This window comes from Anastrepha obliqua, chromosome 5, assembly GCF_027943255.1.
Source record: "Anastrepha obliqua isolate idAnaObli1 chromosome 5, idAnaObli1_1.0, whole genome shotgun sequence".
Classification (NCBI taxonomy): domain Eukaryota; kingdom Metazoa; phylum Arthropoda; class Insecta; order Diptera; family Tephritidae; genus Anastrepha; species Anastrepha obliqua.
Window position 1 is genome coordinate 68,330,930 of NC_072896.1, and position 25,424 is coordinate 68,356,353.

At 34.1% G+C, this 25,424-nt stretch overlaps 2 protein-coding genes across 6 annotated transcripts in view; one reads left to right on the forward strand and one right to left on the reverse strand.

The window, feature by feature from the left end:
* LOC129247019 (protein quick-to-court) overlaps positions 1 to 13,914 on the forward strand; it is a 63,736-nt gene extending 49,822 nt beyond the window's left edge. For 4 of the 5 annotated variants that reach the window (XM_054885855.1, XM_054885856.1, XM_054885852.1 and 1 more), the window contains 3 exons: positions 1,527 to 1,625; positions 7,213 to 7,302; positions 12,937 to 13,914. In XM_054885855.1, coding sequence (XP_054741830.1) covers positions 1,527 to 1,625; positions 7,213 to 7,302; positions 12,937 to 13,140 — 393 coding nt within the window. In that variant the 3' untranslated portion in view covers positions 13,141 to 13,914. The remainder of the gene's footprint in view (positions 1 to 1,526; positions 1,626 to 7,212; positions 7,303 to 12,936) is intronic. The other variant, XM_054885857.1, reaches the window with a different exon arrangement.
* A 3,373-nt stretch (positions 13,915 to 17,287) lies between these two features.
* Positions 17,288 to 25,252, reverse strand: LOC129249135 (2-acylglycerol O-acyltransferase 2-like). The gene is made up of 6 exons (XM_054888788.1): positions 25,019 to 25,252; positions 24,855 to 24,952; positions 24,604 to 24,735; positions 21,371 to 21,712; positions 21,135 to 21,310; positions 17,288 to 17,593 (listed from the first exon to the last, which is right to left on the reverse strand). Exons 1-6 carry the CDS (start codon positions 25,121 to 25,123, stop codon positions 17,436 to 17,438), a joined length of 1,011 nt encoding a protein of 336 aa, XP_054744763.1. The 5' UTR covers positions 25,124 to 25,252; the 3' UTR covers positions 17,288 to 17,435.
* Between the last annotated feature and the right edge of the window lie 172 nt (positions 25,253 to 25,424).

Consider the following 25,424-nt stretch of genomic DNA (forward strand, 5'->3'; position numbering starts at 1 on the left):
AACGATTGCTATTTTTGTTTCTGATAACATAGTGCAACAGCCATATTAGGGCCTCAACAAAACAAACTAAAAACATAGATCTATATGCGTTTCTTGAAACATTATTCATAAACCGAGTTCACCATTACTATATTCAGTGGCTTATAATAAAATTAAGTGAGCAACCTTTTCTGAAATAATATTCCAACCCCCTAACTCCTACGGGGTGGGCCTTTCTGACCCTCTTTTTGAAGAACATATGTGCTAGTTAATTAATAAAGTGCAATTAGAGGGTTAAATAGGGTTGGACGTGTATTTATTGATGACGTAAATAAACCTGATGAACCCCCAGTTTATCTAAAAATTAGTGATTGCCTCCGGGAGGACATTTTTAAAAGCCCCCACAATGTCGAGAAAGGTGTCCACTGCAAACTCCTTCTGAAATTGGGATTCTTCTATACTTATATCTTTAACTGTTGTATGCAGAGCAGATTTTACTGATCTGCATTTACAGTAAGCATGTTGAGTATGCGACAAGAGCCCCGCAGAATTTCTCTTCTTATGTGCAGATCAATCTCTCCCAAGAGTTTTTAGCAAGAAAGATGAAAGATTGATTAGCAATAAAATCCTTAGCGGAGGCATGTGAGCTCCTGCCTGCTTTGGGTATAAAGACAACCTCAAGGCCCTCCTCAATCTTGGTATATAGGCCTTGGCTATACTGCTCGCATAGATAGGGGTGTTAACCAATGCCAGCTTCTGCCGTTGGCCAGGTATGATGTCATCGGGTTTGTCGGAAAATGAGCGTCGCAAAGTTTCTATAGTGACACCTTACAGCTCATCTCCTGACCATGAGATCCTCACTGAGTTAAACTTGCTTACGATTGGTTGGCTTGAAGCTACCACCAAAAAAAAAGTATTAGTACACTCCGCGAAAAAAACTATAGCACCACAGCATTTTGACCAGATCTGACCATTTTCTTTTTCAATTTGACTGTTCATCATTCTTTCATAAAATTGTGTGTAGCTCATCGTCTAACGAAATCCATATAAGTAAATTGAAAATTCTAACTTTTTACAAAAATTATACAATTCTATGTCTTTAATTAGAATTTCTAGAAAAAGTTTTGGTATGCAGCTTTAAAGCTTATTATATTTTAGTATAACAAAGTATGAAGTTGCAGAAAAATTCCGTTTTTTTACTAACATTTTCCTTGATGTTATTCCATATAACAAATGCATGACATTTTGTTGTTATACAAGTACGGAGATAATGCGCAACATCGTCAGCAAATACAAATTGTCAAAGATCAGCACGATGTTGGACCCACTTCAAACTTGCTTTTTATTGACTTAAAACTTAATGGGCTATAAAACTCCATACCAAACATCTTTCTAGAAATTCTGATTAAAAAATTTGAAAAAAAAAAGAAATGAAAATTTGTTGAACAAAAAAACGAAACTCCGCTGCTCACATTTCACTTCTTATTACTGATTAACTACCGTAATTGAATGATTAAATAATTGGTATTTCTTTTCTTATCCAATAGGCTCTCGAATTGGCACATCGAGCACCCGATAACAAAGTCTCTATTAATGAGTTGCTGCATCAGTTGCAAAATACCCAAGATGAATTGGAAAATATACGCGTAAGATTTTTCAAAATATTCCTCATACTATTTTCGATACTATTTTGCATATTACACTTTATTGCATTGTGATTCTTAAGTGTTGTTGTGTGTTGCATTTTTCACAATTTGCATACTTAAGTACTTACATACAAACATAAAACATTTATTTGTATCACAAAAGGCATTAAAGCACTTCACTTTGCATTCGTACAACGAATTAGTTCGTTTTTATGTTAATTTGTTAATGTGAGTTGTGGAGCATTAACCGAGTTTCAGCTCCTGGGTGGCCAATTAAGAAGAAGTAACAAAGTTGCATACAAACATTTTCATTAAAATCATTAAAAAAACATTTTCTTATTTGTAGGGCCACCCATTTATTTATTAACTTATTATCGAAAAAATGTTATGTCTTATTATGTTTGATTAGTGTACGCCACCACCAACGACAGCATCATTTACATAAATTAACATAAACATTTGTTTGCTTCAATTTGGTTCCTAAGCAAATTGTATAGTCCAATCAAATGCATAACGAATGCAAATAAAATAATTAGTTAGTAGTTGTTAGTGTTAATTTTTTTATGCGAACTTATTTGTTTATTATGTATTTAAAAACAGAGCGGATGACTCTCATGGTTACGTAGCTTAAAAAATCACTAAAAAAACTTTATTAGATAAACCAGGAAACGACTATTAATTTATATAATTAATTTAATAATAAGTGCGAATTTTATTAATTTTACTTACAATTGTGCAATTTTTTCACATACATACTTACTTAATTAGATTTTCTCTTAGAAGTATGCATATATAGTTATTTAAGTTTAAACCGTTTGTGCTTTTTTATGTTCTATATATACACAAAGCCCTAGTTTCATTAAAAAATGTTGCCAAAATTAGCAAGGTGTTAAAAAATTGTTTCATTTAATACGCTTTTTAAGAAAAAGACAAATTTGTATATAAAATAAATTCGTTTTCAGTTATTAAACCACTTGGAGAGAAAGCTGATAAAATTGTCTCTCAGAAAAAAATTGAAAATGTTAAGCATAATGTTTGAAAAATTATTACAATTAGAGGCATTCGCAATGTTCCGAAAACAAACTTTATTTTTCGTCTTGCAATAAAATTTCACCAGTACTTGGAAAGCATACCTAAGTATATCAGAAGTGGGACTAATAATATACCATTTTTTTTATTTTATATACAGCTTGTGAACTCGTCAGACAATAAAACTGATATGTAATCAGAGTTACAGACTCCAAGGTTTTGGCATATTTTCCAAGTAGATGTTGTCACATGACTTTCCATTTTAGAAATTAACTATGATATGAGTAGTTATTGTAGATATTACAGCCGAAGTCTCTGGTTGAGTAGTTGCAAGATTGTGAGCCGAATACGTCCCATTTCTATGAAAATATTGTAGCGAATGTACGCAACTAATTGCTTGTAAGCATACGAGTATGGGTAGATATGTGTGGTATATAAGTATGAGTAGAGATAATTATATACATATATGTATGTATCTACCCAGAAGGAATGATGGTATTCGTATCTACCAAAAAATCTGAAAAATCAGTTCAGGATTACACTTTTAACATATTTTGTAGTTAATGAAATAGAAAATTTTATAATTTTTGTTTACATAAGAGGTATTTAGGTGGTATATGGAAGGGGTTGTTGTTGGTTAATGAAATATAAAACTTTGTAATTTCTGTTTGTATGAGAGCTATGCGGTATATGAAAGGAGTTATTGTTGTTGTAACAGCCTAGCCAAGTTTTGAGACGATCTAACGATATGCCCAGAAGCGTCAAAACGCCTACCTGGTCTTATGGCAGAAATGTTTTTCATACCTAAAAGTTTTGGCGGTAAGAATGTAAACAAATCAACATCAAGTTGAGAGGTTTTTCGAGATTGCTTTCTGCTTTAAATGTTTTTCAAAGAATGCTTAGAACAGTCCAAATTATAATATTCATATTCATAAAGTAAAATAAAAAGTATAATATTTTAAAAATTAAAAACCAACTTACATTTTTTCTTTATATTGGGTATGCCTTTTAAGAGACCGGCTATAATGAGATTTGGATATAAATTGGCAATTTATTTGAAAAGTACTATCTTTTATTGCAATAAAGAGTGTAGGTATGAAGTGTGTGCATAAAACACAATGAATGCAGTGTAGACATTTATATAGAACAGAGTATGCGATAATTGGTCTCCAAGTGGCGTAAGTCCTCTGATAAAATTTTTGATAACTCCAATTTCATTATTTTCCTCCTTTTAGTTTTGGAATTATTCTCCTTTTACTGGCGTACATCAATCTTTAAGAAATAAGAAAACAACAAACAATGAAAACCTTACTACTTACAGTTTTGATGTAAGACCGTTTTAGGGACAGGTATACCATTCAAGAGGAGCTTTTTCATGGCAGAAATACATACACTCGGAGGTTTGCCATTGCCTGCCGCGGGGCGACCGCTATTAGAAAAATGTTTTTCTTAATTTTGGTGTTTTCACTGAGATTCGAACCAACGTTCTCTCTGTGAATTCCGAGTGCTAGTCACGCACCAACCCATTCGGCTACGGCGGCTCATTTGTGGAACAACATCAAGACGCACACCACAAATACGAGTAGGAGCTCGGCCAAACACTCAAAAAGGGTGTACGCGCCAATTATATATATATATATATATAGGGTGATTTTTTAAGAGCTATAGGAAAGTGTTTAAAAAAAACACACGTAAAATTCAGAAAAATGCATGAAATTTTTATTTAAATCGATAGTACAGTCCATATAATTTAATGTTTGAAAATTATTTCATGCAAATGTTGACCGCGACTGCGCTTCAAATGGTCCATCCACTTAGTCCAATTTTGGCATACTCTTTCCAATGTTTCGGTCGGTATCTCACATATAAATGCTTTAATGTTGTCTTCCAATGCGTTAATTGAAGCAGCTTTGTCTGAATAGACATGAGCTTTAACATAGCCCCACAAAAAATAATCTAAAGGCGTTATACCGCACGATCTGGGTGGCCAATTGACAGGTCCCGAACGTGAAATAAAATGTCCATCGAACTCGCCTCTCAACAAGTCCATTGTTACGCGTGCTGTGTGGCATGTGGCACCGCCTTGCTGAAACCACATGTCATGCAAGTCAAGCTCTTGCATTTTAGGCAAAAAAAAGTTGGATATCATTTCACGGTAGCGCTCACCATTCACAGTTACGTTACGATTCGCAGCATCTTAGAAGAAGTACGGTCCAATGATACCTCCAGCCCATAAACCGCACCAAACCGTGACCTTTTGTGGATACATTGGTAGCTCTTGCAATTTTTCTGGCTGACCTTCACTTCAAAATTGACAATTCTGCTTATTTACGTACCCATTGATCCAAAACACGTTGCTGAACACAATTTTTCGACTTTAAACTTTCTTAATAGAACACGCATTTTTATAATAAAATTAATGATTTGTTCGTTTGTAAGACGATTCATGGTTAAATTATAGACAAACTGAAGATGTTTGACAGTGAAAGAAAACACGAAACGTGCGTCAGCTGTTTAAACAACTGTTTAAAAAGATAATAGCTAAAAAATCCCCCTTTATATATATACCATTCAAGAGCTTAGTTAGGCGTTAACCGTAGATTTGGTTCATCAAAAAAACCGTTTTGGTATAGGTTTAAATAAAATAATAATAATTGTACCGAATAGACTAAATTACTGCAACTTCTAGATTTTAACTGGGAGTATCTAAGAACTCTGACTGGCTACCCGACAAGACAGAGGAGATTAACATAACATCTCGGTAAGATGGTACTCACTGAAGAAACGTTACAGTACGTTAATGAGTTAGGAAATACTAGGATACTAGAATATTTCTTATTCTAGAGCGAATGTTTTAGAGAACGAATGTTTTATGAGTCATAGAGACAGAGAGAAGTATAAATTTCTTCTTCCAAAATATGGAGCATGCCATTCTTCAAAGTGTTTATTTTTTTGCTAAGTTAACGTTTTGAGTGATCTTGTTAAAAAAAAATGCGAAAAATATATCTGTTTAAGTCGCACGAGTATGCCATTTGTAAATTATCTCATTAGAAAAGCCTATTTCTATGAATTTTTGTTTACTTTGGGAATCAGCTTGCACTTGGGGTTCAGCCATAGCCACGTTCTGATGTACATAATATAACACCGTGCCGCAGTCAGTTTTACATACACAAAAAGCAATATCCTCCGAAGGGGTTAGTTAAAGCTAAGTTTTTACTTTTTCTCGCTGATGTTAGAATTTAAAGACTTTGGAAATTCAAGGCAGTGTAAAGTTTTAATATGGGTATCAAATAAAAGAGAACATTTTTTGAAATTGAAAAAAGCAAAAATTTTTGGTGCTTAAAGACGAATAGGTATTGAACATATTCTTGTAAAACTTTATCCTTAGGTTGAAAATTTTCAATAGTTATTTAAAAAAAAATGTTAAGGACTAGCATGTATAAAGTACTATCACATTCTTGAATTTCGTTTATTTTATTAATTTTTATTCAAAAAAATTTAATATTTATCTCCAGAGGTTAGAAATCCTTTTGCCCGTTTTTGTCGTACGGTGTATTTATCTAAACCAACCGATAAACTTTTTTTTGTTGTAATGCTTTTTTGGCCATATCTTATCATATATACATGTAAAAAATGTTTGTTATTTCCCCTCTAATTTAGTTTTTTCCCTACAAAATATTCCCAGAAGTCTTTTAAGTGCGCAAGCTTTTTATGCCTGGCAAATTTTTTATGTTTCTGGAGGAAAGTGGTTAGTGTTCGGTTATATTTTATTTACCCTCTTTACTTACTGATTTTATTTTATTTTTATTTTTTTTTAATTTATTTTACTTGGTTCTGTTACATCATCTTTGTTTGGAACCACAGTCTGGCATTGAATACAAGTTGCATGCCTTTGGAAGTGTAACTAATTGAACTTTTGAACTTGAAGTTATCACATTTTTATCAGCTTTTGATCACAAACTCACTGCACACTTTATTTTGAAAATCCCGTTGTGTTTGAAAGTTTTTTGCGCCAAATCGCAAGGAGGGCATGGTTAAAAAGAAACAAAAATCTCAATAAAACTAAACGCTATAAACCAAACAATTGAAAACACAGGCTTTCTACACACACACACATATACATACAAAGTAAAATGCAAATAAATTTTTTATTTAAATCAACCGATTATAGATTGCATGATTATATTTGAAAAAAGTTTACTCTTTTCTTATGTAACTAACATTTGCAAAGTACGACTGTTAATAAAAATAAATAAAATAATGAAATTTTGATTATATTATGACAGAGTGTATATTTGCGCGTACTTTTGTTTAGTTGGCCTTTGTAAATTAATTAATTGAGTTTAACTAACTTACATTTTTCAATTAATATTTTTTAGTTGACAATTTAGCATATTTTTCTTTATTTAGAAAAAAATACATTCTTTCGCTGTGAAAATTGTAACTACTGTATCCTCCTTGTTTTTTCCTTAAGCCGAATCTTCTTTGAAACCATACTACTAGACATACGTTTTTTTATCTTTAAACATATCTACCATATACTACATATATTTTATAGGCAGCTGGGTGTAGAAAAGAAAGCGGCAGTAATCATGCTCTCCTTACTGCAAAAGAAGCAATTTCGTTGTGGGTTCTTGGCGCCCGGAAGGTTTGTAAAAACTCTCGTAGTCTAGTATACTGATTCCGTTTTTCTATTCAATTTTATTTTAGTTTTTATATTTTTCCTGATTAATATGACGTTTGTACAGTCATCTAATTACTTTTGTTGGGTTATATTTGGTTATACATATTTATATTTGTTTATATGCTAATTGGTTTTGGTATTGGTGTTTTTAATATTGAGTTTTCATATTCTACGCGGTGTTGTTTCTCATTCCATACATTCGTTCCATTTGTGGGGTGTGTGGCGTCATGAGAAATGCTATTCAAAGTACATCTAAACTTTTACTACTATTTTTTTAACTCGTTTCAGTTTGGAATTCGTTGCACACCTATTTTGTGCTTTATATTTGAGGTATAAAAATGCATTAAAATGCAAAACCAAGGGTCAGTGTGTAGTATTATGGAATTGGAAAAAGACAGAGCCAATTTATACGATGACTTTTCACCCAGGGTGAAAGTGGCCGAAAGTGTAGATAAGTCAAGGGGGTAGGCATGCACGCGGGGTCGGTCAGCGAAATCGAGAGGTTTTTTTTGACATCTTGCTTTGAACGTATTCACAATTCCGTATTTTAATTCAAGTGCACTTTGGGCTTAAACGTCAGAAACACACAAGGAAAGCTGCCAGCAAAAAGTCACTGTATAAATGTCCGAAGATTCTCAAAGACTTCTTTAAAAGAGAATGTGCAAACAACCAAAGGGTGAAAAGTCATCGTGTAAATTGGATCTAACAAAAAAGGAGGATTTGAGAAATAGGAAGTTTTTGTATACAGCTTAACCCTTATGCGGAAACCTGAAAACTGCAGCGTATAATACAAGGAGGCTCAAAATTAGTCATGCAACTTTGTTTTTGAATAACATTTTTATTAAATAAAAAACTATTTTAAGTGATGGAAACCATTATTTTGACCTTTATGCGCTCATTGCGTGTCTGTTTGAATACTGAAACTATCCAGTTCACAAGTGTCTAGTTCAAATATGATTGACGTACGACGCCATTTGCAAACATTATAAATCTTACAAAAGAGTGATTATTTTTGCGCCACCATATAGAAATCTAAGTACAGATGCGCCTATGGACATTTGAGTGTGTTTTTATATACAGTGCGTTAATTAATATACCATAGCACAGGGACTTAGTGACAAGTTTTGACCATCTATTTGTTTTTTCTTTAATAAAACTAATTTTTTATGCAAATATAGTTCCTTCTCCAGTAAAACACATATCACATCTAGCTTCAAACTTTGTGCACATTTAAAAAAGCTTGAACAAATTTTCATCAAAATTTCAAAGTTTTCAATCTGAGGTGGCTCAATTTTATAGTTGATTTTTGACATTTTTTTGTAGCGGTTACGCAATTTTTTTTTTAATTTTATGCTAATAAATTTAGTTGAAAAATTAAAAAAAAGAAACAATTAGTTATTTACGCAGGTGTTAATATGAAAATGAGTTTTCATTTGGTGTGATATGATCTCTTTAAAAATAAGAAAAAACACACTTGTTGTTGAGGAAATTCAAACTTTTTTATTCATTGTATTGAATATAACACATTAGTTTTGAATATAGCATCATTCAGTTTCCAAGGTTGCTATTGTAGGAACGCATCCGATGAATCCAATTTTCGAGTACTTTTGCTACTAAATATGGTGATATCTCAGAAATAGCGTTGAATATTGGCGTTTAAAATGTGCTGTTTGTCTGAACTTATTCCGCACATAGGCCAATTACACCAAATAACCTCCCAAGGAGCAGTTCCATCTTGTTAAATCACAATTTTTCCGGAGGCCATTCAATATCATAATTGAAATTGAAATGATTGAATAGTCAAACCTTTGCCTCAATAATTCGATTGTTTCATGTGATGTGTGGCATAAAGTTTCGTCTCTTGTTTAAATCAAATATTCTCAAGATCAACTTCTCTCAATTTTGGCCATAAAAAGTTGGTTATCATCGATATATACCGCTCGCCATTGGAAGAGATGGTATTACCAATTACATTTGGCAGAAGTAGAGAGCGATGATTCCACATGACTAAAAACCACACCTTACTTACTCTTAGCAAAAAAGAAAATGTATGCTCGGAATTTCCACCAATTCGAAAAATAGTGACCACGCCGATTTCGGCCATAAACTGACAAAAGTGCACGAAAAGTGGCAACCGGAAACGATTATTTTGTTAATAGCATTGAAAGATTTGTAAATATTGTTTAGGCGTATATCTTTCCACGAAATCATAGATACTCAACAAACATAATGATCGATTTCGTTTCGTTAATGAGTAAAAATAACTTTATAAATGAATTTCGTTTCGTTTCAAAGCAGAATTCGCGAAACAAAATCTAGTCCGAATAAATAACGAAAAAACTATTATTTTGCTGGCACAAAGACGCCCACCGTTTGCAGACAACGCATTGATTGCCTTCCTATGTATTCATAATCCAACTGATCGCTTGAATTTAACGTTACGATGCATCTTTCCACGAAACAAATGACAAATCGTGAATTAAATATAACCGAAATGACAAGAAAAATCATATTACGCCTAATGAAAACCCTTTATTACAAAAAAGAAACACTTTTAAATGACGGAGCTTCATGGCTCCGCACCCCACTATATTTAAAGTTTGATCATTTTTAGCTCAAGGTGAAAACTGTTATGATGCCCACCATTTTGAAAAATGTGGTTTCGAAAAAAGCATATTAAGATGTTCCAAAGATTGTAGAATATTCCAAATTAAGCAAAAAAAAAAATATTTTTTTTTAACTTAAGCTTAAGTCTACTCGCTTAATTGTACACTCTTACATTTGAACATTTTTTAGGCGTTCTTTTTTAAATAACTATGCTGCTAGCATAATACTTAAAATACTGCAAGTAAACTAAAAATAAAAGTGTGATACACGCATGCTTAAGAAATACTTAGGCTGAGCTTTTCCTGCAGTTCAATGCCACTCTCGATAGACAATGGGTTTTTCCGAAAACCCATGTCCCTGTAAAATAATGTATGCGGTTTTGAAAGTATAATTCAAGATACAAAGTTTAATAAAATGAACGCATAAATAAAGGAAGCCCTATGGTTCCAGGAAGCAACAAAGTGCCACCAATAAGCGCTTCAAATAATCAGGAGTCTTCATTTTCTGAAATAATTTGATTTTTTAAGAGTGCAGGTCAATACCCATAATTCTCCACAATATGAAAAGATACATCAAGTCATGTAAACGGCTTACAAACGACAATTTAGTTTATTTTGAACTCAATTACTTACCCCACATCTACGCTTTATACTTAATGTGTCTTAACATCTGCTAATTTTCTGTTCTAACTTTGTCCCGTTTTCTCATTTGGACACCTTGATGTCTTAACATTTCATTTTTCAAATGGCATCAAACAAATCGAATATCTGTCTGCAGCCGGCAAATTGCACGGTCAAATGAAAATTGAGTTATACTACGAAATGGCAGCTGATGTTAAGACAGTGATAGGAAAAAAATCGGTAAGATAAATATGTTTTAGCAGTGAAATACGCGGTCTCCATTTCTGCCTTTTCCTCATAACACTGGGCCTGTCACTCGAAGTGTAACCAATTAAAAAGGCCATAAATTTAGTTTAGAAAACTACTTTTATTCATTTCATCATTCTATCGGATTCGCGTCTGGTGAATTTGAGAAAACGTTATGAAGTTCGAAACGTTGTTTTTTAGACATTCTTGGTTCACTCGAGCTTTGTGAGACGGTGCCGAGTCCTGTTGAAACGTCCATGGTCTGCCACCGAAATGTTTGTCTGCCCACGGCTTCGAAGCAATCTCTAGAATACTTTCCCGATAATATTTCGCATTTACATTCGCGGTTACAGCGGCCCAAACCATTACCTGTGGCGAGTGCTGCCTCCTGATGGTCAATCGATGGCCCAAATTCTCGTTTGAACGGGCGGACAAATAAACCCTATCGTTTTGGGAGTTTACTAATTGCTCAATTTGAAAAATTTTCTCGTCAGAAGACACATTGTCCGTAAAGTGACCGCAACTCTTTCGCTCTCTCAAGTCTGACTTGTTGCTACTTTGTTGTGAGATCATGCACACTTTGGATCTTGTAAGGCCTGAATTTGAGATCACTATTCAGTATGCGGCGGATGCTATGGTATTTTCAGTTCTTTCGCCATTTGATTGGCACTTCGAAGGGGATTTCGCTCAAGTTGCTTCTTCACTTTTTGAACCATTTTACGTGACGTTGCAGTCTTTTGATGACCACCTCCATGACGTTTCGCGATGACACCAGTATCAATAGTAATGGTGCGATAAGACAAAAACCTTTATTTAGTTTAAGGTGCCCGAGCTCACGAACAATCGCTGGTTGTGATTTTGCAGCCAAATATAATGCAATCACACTATTATAGTACGTTTGAAATCCATTACTGATTTGCTCGCTTGTAAACAATACTCAGGACTATCATTTAGCCAACTAACACACAGCTGATGTCCGTGCATCAGCTGCGCGCGCGGTCTGAAGTTGGTAACACTTCGAGTGCCGGACCCTGTATATAGAAGGTATAGATTTGGAGTAATATAAACTATAGAAGGCGTAGATGTGTGTTTACGAATGTGACATTTTTAGTACTTCGTTAGATGCCTTTTCTCCCTAGCACATGAAGATTCACAGTGAATATACTGGTACTGGTTCAAACGCTGGCTTAATGAGTGACATATATGTACATACATACATGTATGTATGTATAATGTGTATACCACACACATGTCCGGGAACACTGTAATTAAAGGAAACGTTCTTCACGTTTCAGTTAAGCCGAATTCTTATTAAGTTGAATTTAAATATAATTTCAAATGCAATTTTTTGTGTTTATTTTAAAGAACCAACAGAAAACTAGAAAGAAAAGTAAATATGGACGAAGGTATGTAGACCCCTATTGAACCACATTTATACTCATAGATATGTAATTTTTTTTTCTTGAACGATTTAGGCGTTTAATAGTTGCAAAAATATAACTACTAATACAATTAGTGTAAATTAAAAATATTGCCAGTTCCTTATACTACAAAAAAAAAACAACACAAGGAGAAATAAATGATCCAAAATCAATATTTAGCATGTCATTTAAAAAATGTTTTGAAAACACGTCATCCATTAACTATTTACTGTTCATGTAATATTCATTTAGAAACAGATGTCCGCAATCTAAATGTCTCATTGTAATTTTGCTCATTAATAAAATAAATATATTAATGAATCCATACGTACATATCTACATACATATATGTATACATACTATACATTTGCATACCCTAATTTACATACATATGTATGTTTGTTTGGTAGGCAGCATATTTGAAAACTCCATGACATAAAATTCATAAACATTTAGCACCAACACTGTTTTGATAATTTACTGTAAATACTTTTTTACACATGTAAATTAAACTTTTCTTTTTTTTCAAAAAATATATATACCTTATTTACTTTTCAAAATCACTAAAATAAATGAGAATTTTAAGTTACCTAAAAAATAATACATATACATATGTATATAAATATTTATGTAAATATATGCTTAGCATCTCGTAATACGCGTTGATTTTATGATGTTATTTCCCTCCCTTTCCGCTCATGCAGACAATTTATCGTCGATTGTTGGAAGCGCAAAAGAATCGCACCCACGTAGATCCGGAGGTGACGTTGCAGTTCCTCAAGAGCGCCATTTACTACTTCTTAACAGACAAGGAAAATTCACAGGGGCATTTGCAGGCCATCGAGAGCATATTGGAGTTCACTGAGGCGGAAAAGCAAAATATCAATAGAGCGCGCATGGCCAAGTAATGCGGAAAATATTTAGAAAGAAAACACAGTTACATACAAACACACATGCATACAATATGATACGATAAGTGCATGCATACGTACATATACACAAGCAAATACTACATAGATAGTGCGTGTAGTTGGCGTAATCGGAATTCTTGAAGGACCAAAAGTGATGTAAAGCAAATCCAAGTCTTTTTGCCGCTTGGTTAAGAAACGTTTTTAATTAGAAATGCTAAATATTTTCAAATGCAAATATATGTATGTAGGATAAATAAATAAGAAATTACTTATTATATAATATAATATTCACGTATGTCGGTACCGCTATGTAACTGTTATGTGGGAGGTGAAGAGAATTTAGACGGCACGACAGACATTTCGAAGTGCGAATTTGATAACTTTCATTTTATTTTAATGTTTTAAAATAAATTTCGTAAAGTTTTTATTTATACATTTTTATTTATTCCAATACATGTTTAATGGGGTTGATATTATACTATGTACAATGTTAATGATAATTTTGTTGAAATAAAAACGCAAATCTCGGTTTCATTTATTTTATGTTAAATGAAAATATTGAAATTATATTGGCGTCCAGTTGAAATTGATATGTAATAAAGGCTTTTTTACGCAAAATATCACAAATTTTGAGGCGAATTGATAAAATATTCAAATTTTAGGTTTTACATTTCTGTATACATACATAAAAGAGTGAAATAATGAAAGTGCGAAAAATTAAAGTGGAATTAAAGAAAATAAAATAGTAATAACAAATGCGTGTTTCAAAAATCAATTCTTTTAGTATCTAGGCTTACGTTAAATTAAATTTTCATACACATTCTGTGAAAAAATATCGGGAATTATACCAATGTATGTCTAATTTTTTTTTTGCTGGAATGTTGCTTGTTTTTGGCATTTAAATATATCAGTCAACCGCTCGTGTGGTCTGCGATTTTCTCTATGGATAAAATATCGAACAAAGAATTTGTCTTAAATTTTGTGTTTTGAACGGGATTTCGTGCGCTGAATCATTGAAAATGTTGCTTTATCAAAAACACGGGACTACGAGTGGTATAAGGCTTTTGCAGAGGGCCGAAAAGCTGTGGAAGAGTTGCCCCGATCTGGTCGCCCATCAACGGCTTCAACGGATGAAAACGTCGACAAAGTCTAGGAAATGGTACTGCAAAACCATCATTTAAGTTTGAGGGATGTAGCTCGTGACTTTAACGTGACTCACGAATAAATTCGCAACGGTTTACACCATCGATTGGGCGTGGCTGCTCGACTCATTCCAAGAGAATTGAATTTCTTTCAAAAAATGCATCGGAAGAAGGTGGCTGAATACATGCTTGAGCAAGTGAATTCGAACCCAACGTTTATGCAGCGCATCATAACAAGTGATGAGACGTGGGTGTATGAGTTTGACATGCAAACCAGGCGGCTGAATGGCGCTATCCACATGAGCCGAAACCCAAAACACCACGTCAAAGTCGGTAAAAAGAGAAAGCCATGCTACTCGTTTTCTTTGATTATCATGTTGTTCGGTAAGTTGATTATCATGGTTCTACGGTAAATAAAGAATATTATTTGGAAGTTATGCGACGTTTGAGAGACAATGTGCGGATGAAACGGCCCAATTTGTGGAAAGAAAACTCATGGATCTCCATGCAAGCACCGTCTCACAAGGCTTATATTGTGAATACCCCCTGTGACTTTTCCCTTTTCCCAAAACTTAAAACGCATTTAAAAGGCGCTTTGATGACTGGACTAATCGTTGGCATATGTGTTTTGCTTCGAATGGAGCCTATTTCGAAGGCGACAAAATAAATTTTGATGATTAAACAATTATTTTGCGTTTTATTGAACAATTTTCGGTACTTTTTTAACAGAATGTCCTCATACATACATATACTAATTTGAGATTAACCCTTATGTGTGTGATAAGGCGTCCGGGCACATAAAGTAAAATTTTCCTTAGGAACAGTTGACTTGGAGTGCTGAAGCTTTGTGTGAACTTAATTTCTCTATTTCAAAAGGTCTGATGATAATTACTCCCCTTGTGAAGCTAACACGCTTCATTTTTCTTATTACACCAACTCGAGTGACAAGGTGCCCGGCTACCTTATGCATTAGAAGTATCGGGTGTGTTTTTAGTTGCGTGTGAACTATCGATGTCGATAAGTATGGTTTGACAGCTGAGAATGACAAACTGCGTTGACATTTCTATTCAGTAAGGTTTGGAAAGTCGTCATGAATTCTTTAACGTCAGAAACACATCTCCAAGTTGTGGAAAATTACTTTGAAAAAAAATAGATCTGTTCGCGAAATTCATAGAGCACTGGCGCGACATCGGCCCTTATTTATATTTCGAAATAAAGAAGGAACTGCCGTTATCGAGACATGTTGACTGAATTTCTTTTCCAAAAATTAAGCAGCTAAACATCGACGACATTTGGTCCCAACCAGACGTTGCAACTTACCATACAGCGCGCTTAGCAATCGATGTGTGTTAATATTCAAGCCACCATTGACGCCATGCGGCCAAGTTCATTGCAAAAAGTAGTCGAAAATTGGATTCATCGGATGAACCAAGCAACTCAAAGCCGCGGCGAACATATTCAAAAAATAAATGCCATGAAATTATCTACCATGTTATAATAAAAAAAATTCAAGCTCTTAAAAAACTCCCGATATATACTTCTACATACATACATATGTAGAGGCATTTCTAGGCAAATAAGTATTTTAGGACAAATACTTCGGACTAAATTTGGAATAGAAAACATGATTTTTTATATAAACATGATTGTAATTTCCAGAATCGTTTATGAGTAGAGAACGACCGAACTTCGCTTTCGGTTTAGGCCAAAAAAAGCACAGCATTTCTTTCAATTTTTTGCTTATCTGCTCTCCCATCAAGTGTGGCTAGTGAGGGATTTCTCAATACTGCAAGTCAGCTATATATTATATGTATGTAGCAATAAACATAAGTATAAGTATACCTATGTTATGAGCTGAAATTAATGACATTGAAATTTCTTTTACTTTTTTATTACTTGTACTGTTAAAATATTCGGTTCAATTTCGGTTTGTCTTCTGCTGAAAGTGACCAAAGTTCGGCCCGATTCTCTACTTATGAGTAAACTTAAGCTTCACAATAACTTTTTAAATCTTAATGAGATTTTCTTGATCTACATACATACGTACCTTCATTAAACGTTCTAGACATATTGTGTTCGCGAGAACAGTAGCAAGAGGTTTCGGAAGAGTCTGCAATTATTTAATATAAAAAGGCGATCTTACTGAGACCCCCAATATAATTGGTGTATACCTTACCAATTTCAATTTGTGGTATTCACTATTCATCTTAGCATCTTCTGCAGAGAACTTGTATGCCATTGTTGAAGCCTCTGCTCAGTAGTATTATGTTCATGATATATCCTGTTTATACATTGTTTGTATATTTGCTAAGTCTTTAGAGGAAATTTATTCTATTCCCATTTAACTTTCATCATAATGATGCTGAGTCCATGCAGTCATTTCTTTCTTATCATAAGTCAATTGTTGCCGCTATGGTACAATCTGCAATTATCTTTAGCACTTATAGATCACCAAGACTGAATTGTATGAAGATATCTAACTCGCTAATATATTTTTTTCAGCTTGACTTCACCATCTCTATTGCTATTTCATTCCCTTAGAAAATGCCCCCGCAGCGAAAGAGATAGTAAGCTGCTCAGCGAGGCTCGAAATTTACATTCTTCGAGTTTATAACTTCGGTGCAGCCTGATTGTCAACGAAGTTATTGATACTTTTTGGCGAAACATGTTTTCTTATAGAAAACTACCTGCAATCTTGATAATCAAGATCTCTGCTGGAAAATGCCAGCAGTTATCTTTCTAATCAACTGTTGGCCGAAAAGCAACCAACTGTGGGCTCCTTTTCCGAATCCTCGGTGTAGATGGTAATGATATTGTTGGCGTTCACCTTCTTTTCTTTCTTAGGCGGATAGCGTAAAAGCATGCTGATACGAAACTCCCAGGCCAACCATTGATAGTCTATGCTATTAAACCTACAAACATTAGGGATGTTTTTTGCGATTTTCCTTGTCAAAAATTGACGCAAAATTAAAGCAAATTACCACTTTTTTTATTAACAGAAAAACAAAAGAGAGCTTAATTAAAAATATCAAAACATATTCCGTTTGAATTTGCATATACATATGAAAAATCAGAAGAAAATATTTAAAATTACATTATTAATTATAAGATTTGAATAAAAATCATTACATTTGCTCAACTATAAAACATTTATGTTATAACCAACTGAGCTTCATCACCATTCTCAATATATTCGCTCTTATAGGTTTCAAATAATTCATGTACAGCCTCCACAACTTTGGCATGTATCTCTTCGACGTATGCAGGGTCCGGATTCGTAGTTCTTTTAACGTCAATTGGACTGCCGACTGTAAAAATTAAAAAATCAGAAACAAATATTTAAAAAGTGCCGTAAAAAGTCATTAAGTTTTAATTTATAAATTACAATCGAACCACTCAAATTAGGCAGGCGGGGTTAAAACTCAACGCAAATAGTTTCACGGGAAAATAATTATTTAAGGAGGGAGCCTGGTTTATGAGGTCTAAAAATTGCATCTATTTGCGATTTTTTTTTTAAGGAAAAAATTAATTTATCACTGCAAAGTTTTTTCTATCTTTTAATGAACATTTAAAAAGTATACAAAATTTTTGTACTGGTTAAAATAAGTTGAAAAAATATTTAACAAAGAAATTAGTAGAGCGCTGCAACGCTGGAGTTTCCAACTGGCGTACAAGATACAGCTCGTAATTATTATCTAAAGCAAAAAATTCAAATGGATTTCTAATTATCATGATTTTTTATTCTAGATGAACTAAGAAAACTGAGAGAAATTCCAAAATTTCAACTTTTTGGAGGTTTTAAAGAAAAAAATGCCTTTGTATAAAAAAAAATTCACCTCAACTTGGTTCAAGATTTTTGAACATTTTTTTTATCTATTTTGTTAGTTCAAATAGAAGAGAATTTAATACTGAACAAGCTATGATTCATTTCAAAAGGTTCATTAGTTTTTTTTTATTCATGTACGCCAATGTACCAAATTCCAAAATTTCAACTTTTTGGAGGTTTTAAAGAAAAAAATGCCTTTCTATAAAAAAAAATTCACCTCAACTTGGTATAAAAATCTTGAACATTTTTTTTTTATCTATTTTGTTAGTTCAAATAGAAGAGAATTTAATACTGAAGGGAACAAGCTATGATTCATTTCAAAAGGTTCATTAGTTTTTTTTTTCATGTACGCCAATTCAAAGAAATCATAAAAATGAAAAGTCGAGAAAAGAAGATAAAGTTTGTACTATAGCTGTCCGGTCACAGCGTAACTACCTAACGCTCGCCTACCTTTGGCTTTGTATCTACGGAAATATTGAGAATTAGGCTCTGTAACTTTGTGTGAATATTCTGAAATATATTAGGAATCGCTTAAAACGAAAAAAAAAAAAAAATGATTTTTTTGACCTTATAAACCAAGCTCCCCCCTTAATTCGATTTGAAGTAATTTTGCAAAACTCAATTCAAAGTTGAAATCAGTAGCAATATTCCTCATAACCGAATTGTCATCAGAAAGTAAAATTAGTATTCTACCAAGGCGCATTCATTAAAGATTATGACACTAAAACAACAACAACGTTTTTTATATTAGAATGACACGACACACTACTAAATTGTGGCTTAGGTCATTTTTCCTTAATAGTCTTCAAATATGTAAAATAATCATTTTTATCTATTTTAAAAGCTGTCGAATCGATCTACTTCAGCTATCGCTATTTTCGATAGAGAGATCTATCTTTACTTATATAACTTCACGGTCGCAACCCAAGGATGATAGAATTCAAGATTGCGCCTTCCGAATTAGCTGTGTCGTCAGACTTCATGAATAAACAAAAAAAAGGACTGGAACTAGTTGTCTGTGAAGAGGAAGAGTAAACGAAAACAATAGAAACTACCAAAAGTAAGAAATTATATACCCACACACACATTCTTGACACGGCGTCATCCGTACAAAATGCAAAAAGTCTGCATTTGGAGGCATTATGTATATTCATTTGTGCTTTCACACTTCGAAACTTCGTTTTCATTATTTTGTTTAGTTTAAATTTAAAATGTCAAGCCATTCATTGAATTGTCACAAAGATGTAATTTCTCCTCATTTTATTTGTTTTGTTCATTTGTTTTGTATTGGAAAGGAGCCTCAGACTTGTCGAAATCTCGAAAAATAAAGTAACTGTTTTGGGAATGCGCCCCCTTAAGTATTCAATTCGCCTGGATTTGGACGAAATTATGGCATATCATTTCCGCTCTAGTCTTTAAATTTGTTTAATAATCATTTTTAAAATCAATTTGACAGTAACGCAATCTAAGTTATTATAAAAGCTGTCAACTACCGGTGCTCTCGATAGAGAGATTAACAGTCCATTAAGTTCACGATTGCAACCTGTATTAGAAAGGAATACACATATACAGGGTTGTACATTAAGGACATATTATAATATAACTTTTTCATAGAGCAGTCGAAGAGTTTCGCCACTTAAAATGATACATAGACTTCTCTTGTTGCGTTAATTTGATTTCGTAAGGTTATACACCAAATCTAACTCGTAAAATCTTTACAGAAGTAGTTTACATTCGAGATTCGCTATTCCAGTGGATGGCATGGAAGCACCTACGTCTGTGACTTGTTGAGTGTCTCGGCTAGTACCTTTTGTGTCCAGCACATGAACCTTTCAGTGGATATATTGAGTCAAATGTATGGTGGGACAATTATGAATCATAATTTCGGTTGTAGTCTTTATTATAAGACATATAAACAAATTTTGTTTATTTGTATTTCCCAAGAAATCTAACTACTCAACCGAATCTGAAAAGTCTTTCACTTGTGTAAAGCTACGCAAATTCCTAGAGCCATAAGCTACGTTTTATTTTAATATCTGTAAAAAATGTGTAAGATATACGTGAAGAAGTAGTCTTAAATACATTCAAATCGCTGCCTTTGGACAGAATGTGACTCATATACTAAAATATGGGTATTGAAAAAAGATTTCATTGCAAAATACTTTGAGGGTTGCCACATTTTTTAATATAATTAATTTGGCTGAAATAAGCGCTCAAATAGCTCAAGAGTTTTAAAGCAGTTCAACAATATGGTTACCATCTAACAGGATATTCGTATCGGTGGCAACCTAAGTTCCATCTGAGAAATGAAATTATATTTATAATACATATATATTATATATAATTGGCGCGTACACCATTTTTTGGGTGTTTGGCCGAGCTCCTCCTCCTATTTGTGGCGTGCGTCTTGGTGTTGTTTCACAAATGAAGGGACCTACAGTTTCAAGCCGACTCCGAACGGTAGATATTTTTATGAGGAGCTTTTCCATGGCAGAAATACATTCGGAGGTTTGCCATTGCCTGCCAAGGGGCGACCGCTATTAGAAAAATGTTTTTCTTAATTTTGGTGTTTCACCGAGATTCGAACCTACGTTCTCTCTGTGAATTCCGAATGGTAGTCACGCACCAACAATTCGGCTTCGGCGGCCGCCAGAAATTAGGTCATAATAATTCCAAAATGCGATGCCTTTTAAAGCTTTTTAGGAAAGAAATGTCTTGGCGAGGAGGTGACACTGGAGATGGGATATTTCCAAAAATCGACTTAAATGCGCGGTTTGTTTCAACAAATTTTAAATAGTCTATTGTTTAAGGCATAATAACGTACGCTGGGCATTTGCGAGTGTGTAATAATTTCCAAAATTCTTGAACTCCACAATGGCTTCATATTTATGACTTGTAAATATTATGAGTGTAAATAGTATTTAAATACAAACTAGTATGTAGTATATTCGTTTGACGTTTTTCAAAGCTCGGCGTGTTTCAGAAGTTTTCAAAGTATACATATATACATTTATTGAACTTACCTACTAACGTCACTTTCTTTTTGTATGGTAAAATCGTATTTCCTCGCCCTTTGAATAAGAGAGGTGAATAGCGGAAAATTTTTTTATACACAATTTGTATTGGGCGAAACCATGCTTTTTCTATGGGCGTGTAAAGATCGACATCACCAAATCCAAAAGATGGCACAATTGATGAGCTGCAAAGATAATGCACCTCTAATCTGCATTCAGATGCAGGAGAATAATTTTATACTTACCCGGTTTGTATGGCCAATTTGACAAACCCCAAGCGTTTCTTCAAAATAATCACATGTTGTCCGGGCTTAGTTTGCATTGATTCTTGTACACCGCCCACCGATATTCCGATCAGATTTGATGTAAAACCATCTGAATTATCGCGATGTGCTGGATTGTTCGATTTGTTCAGATAATATAATAAGGACGGCTTAGATGATGATACATAGCCAAGGACTCGTAATAGTTCACGTAGAAATGGTGTAGCAAAATTAACATTTAAAGTTGCAACCTTGGGCCGTATTCCGGGGAATAAACGTAAAAATGGTGTTATTTCGAGAAGTAAGTTGATGGACAAAGCAATGCTGTAAGTATATTATAAACAACAAAAATACACATTTTAATATTTCCCAATTATTGGGTTTGAGTGCATACTGTGTTTCGTTTTTAGGCTTTGATCAGTTGATTTTTTCTATGGGATCTTGAATCTTTAATAATTTCCAAAGTATTAGTATGTAAATGGACTAATTTAATGTCAAGACACATTGAGCAGGTAGTGGCAGTAGCGCAGTTGATTTGATTTTTTTCTATTTATTTGGTCTTTAATTTAATCTTTGCTTATAGAAACCAAAACCAAAAGCAAAAACAAAACACATTACTTTTTCTATTTTGGCTCGACTGCTACTACCTATTTATTGTGCCTTGGGTAATGTTTATTTTATAGGTTAGGTTAGGTAAAGTGGCTGTCTTACGACGCACCTAAGCCAAATAGAGGCCCCTTGTGATACCACCGGAACATTTCCCACCCTGTTGTTGATATGGTTGAGCATTTGTACTTAAATAATCTTAATTGGCGACTAGCACCGTTTTATGTATTTTTTTTATAATAGCAAATTTTTTATTTTTATGTCTGAGATTTCATTAATTTGCTGTAGGCGAATTCATTCTTTGTTTTCTACTTTACCAATACTTTGCTTTGACAATGAAACGTACAAAACATTGTTATTGGTCTGGTGCCACCACCTTTAATGAATGCGCCTTGCAATAAACACTACAGTTCGAGCAAATCGCCTTGCCGGCGATGTTATTGTACGTATTTTTCTTTAAATCTGACTTAATTTAACTTTGAACTAAATATTTATGTAAATAAGAAACTTAAAATAAAATAAAATACATTTTCGCCTCTATACCCACAGTAACGTGAATCCACAGAAAAGCGTTTACAAATTTTGTTATCTAGAGCTGTAGACAAAATACATATGCAAAATGTGGGCCAAAGCGTTACAGATATGTGTGTGTGTAATACAACGAACTGATGAAGAAAAGAAATATTTTAGAATGAACTATGGCTAGTCTTCGGTATGCATGTCGAGCCGTGGGTGGGTTTGAGCAAAAATTGAAATACAGCCGGGAAAAGAATAATTTTTATGCTAAATGAAATTATGGGTTGGTCAACAAAATCGTACCGTAAATTAGCCAACACCTATAACATCAAGGCGACCGCCGTAGCCGAATGGTTGGTGCGTGACTACAATTCGGAATTCAGAGAGAACGTAGGTTCGAATCGGTGAAAGACAACTGTCAATACGATTCACTGTTGGCTTTAAGACACTTAAAATTCCTGATATATCTACCTAAGCGAGTCAATAAGAACTTGGATATCTCATTTAGATTTAGATTTAAGTGGACTGGTGTCTATTACGAGCGACGGCTCGCTTTTCGTTAAACTAGTACTTCTTCCCAGCTATCCTCGAGTTTAGAGCTCAGCATCAGTAAAAGCATTTGAAATGCTGAAAACAAAGTATAGGGTGTGGCAAACTGTCATCGTGGATTTGTTGAACAGCGTTTGGCATTTCATCATGGAAAGACTCACACCGCAACAACGTCTACAAATTGTTCAACTATATTATGAAAATCAGCGTTCTGTGACAAGCCACTTGCCATACAGCTCGTGAAACAATGACTTTATTGAGAAGTCATTTCGGAGAGTAGCTGATTTCACGTTTGGGACCTGTGAGTTGGCCACCAAGATCTTGTGATATCACACCTTTGGACTTTTTTCTTTGGGGATTCGTGAAGTCCAAGGTCTATGCTGATAAACCAGCTACGATTGAAGCTCTGGAAACCAACATTACGCGTGTTATTCACGACATACCAGTCGAAATGCTCGAACGAGTGATTGAAAATTGGACCTTCAGAATGGACCACCTTAAGCGTAGTTGCGGCCAACATTTGAATGAAGTCATATTCAAAAAGTAAATGTCAAAGAATGTCCTTTCAAATGATAAATAAAGGTTTTGAACATAATTTACATTTTTGTTTTTTTTTTAACTATTGAAAAAAGCACCTCATGATTGATCACCCTATATTAGACAGAAATCTGTTGTTATTGTCATTGTAGCGGCTTACAGATTCCTTCTAATAGTCATGAAGCCATTATTCTCTGTTTCGACAGGGTGTAACCAAAGGGTGAGAGGTGTTAGATGCGTAGTTTTAAGTGGCTAAGTGGCTAAGTGAAGAAGTGTCAAGCAGTATATCTTAGCTTGCCGAATATAGCCCTATGTGTTTCTGGATAAGGAGTAGTTTAACTAGCTCCAGTAACTAGAACGTAATTGTGCCAGGCTAACGCGGGTCTCATGAGTCAGCTGGAGCTCTTCGTATGTAATTGAGATTTGTGGTGAGAGTTCGTGAAGGTGGTAAGGCACTCTTGTTGAAAGTCAGTCTGTACTCTTTCGGGTCCGGTGGTTGTTTGAATTATGTACGTCTAGAGTGGATGACTTCTCACATGCTAGGAGGCGGCTCAGATTCTAGCAGAAAACTTTAGGAGCGGTTGCTGTGGTAGCGCCCCAACAGAAACTGCTTGTTGCTACACTTCTTCCAGGATAAAGGGCAGTACAAACCTTATGCACAGAGTCCGCGCACCCTTGCGTATTTTAATGGTAAATTTTGACAATTTCAGTGCGTCGATCAATCGTGTACAGTTCAACTTTCGTTAATCTTTTAATTTTCTCAACTCTCACATCAAATAGGGGTAGTTGTAAAGAGATATATATATAAGACGTAATAGAGAGCACTTAAAAAGCAACTTTTTATTGACAGACCCTATCGTTTAAGTAGGTATGCACGTTTTTGACTGCGGAAAAATAATTAGGCGCTTTAACCAACGAAGAATTTTGACGTAATACTCTAACCAACGGATATATCCTCACCCCAACCAATTTTTCAAACGTCGCTTACTGCGATCACCATAACTTACGCCAGTATTCCGTGTGGGAAATGTGCCAACACATAATTTCGATTTGGTGGAAGCTCTGCAGTCTTCCGTATTTCGACAGGAAAATAATCTCGTGTAATACCAACAAAGCGTTTAGAACGTAAGAATAAGGAGCTGTGGGAAGAAAAAGTGCCATAAGTTGCATTCATCTACAAATGTACGTGCGTTTGTATGTACATATAAAAAATTTAAAATTTGTAATAGTTTAGAGCATACGAGTATGCAAATCTCACCCATTGCCATCAAAGGTATTGTGGTAAATGGTGTAGCTCGCCAGCAAATATATCAAATATGCAATGAGTAGAGTTTTTACCATTAGACTACCGTAGAGCTGCAATAAAGTTATTGAGTGCCACATTGCGATAAATATTAATTTTTTCCAATACTCAATACTCACAAGTCCTTTTGCAGTATACCAATATATAAAATATGGTGAAAAGTAGAACAAAAAGAAATAAAAATGTATCAAAAATATCAGAAGAAATTGCTTAAGTAGAGCCATCCCGTTGATGTGTAAGATTACTTCCTGGTGCAAGATATTTTAATGAATAAGTAAGAAATATTACGCAAGGTCTGTGGCTGCTGTTACACGATCGCTTGAAGTCAGAAATTCTACTGAACACGTTATAGGTATGAAAAGCCCACCATTAAACCTATCGGACATCTACAATGTACTTGCTAATAATTCGAAGGAAATGAGAATACAAAGTGTAGTGCAATAAACACTCTACTTGACTCTAACTAAAAAATGTTTAAAAAACTTTATTTCCTCCCAATTAAAGTAACCGGATAAATCAATTAAG

Bases quoted from the DNA above. Each gene is read 5' to 3' on its own strand.
- LOC129249135 (XM_054888788.1), bottom strand. From the start codon at position 25,123: ATGGCTCTACTTAAGCAATTTCTTCTGATATTTTTGATACATTTTTAT. The intron at 24,736-24,854 runs GTGAGATTTGCA...TTCTTCCCACAG, and splicing joins AATACCTTTGATGGCAATGG to CTCCTTATTCTTACGTTCTA. The intron at 21,311-21,370 runs GTAAGTATAAAA...TTATCTTTGCAG, and splicing joins AAATTGGCCATACAAACCGG to CTCATCAATTGTGCCATCTT.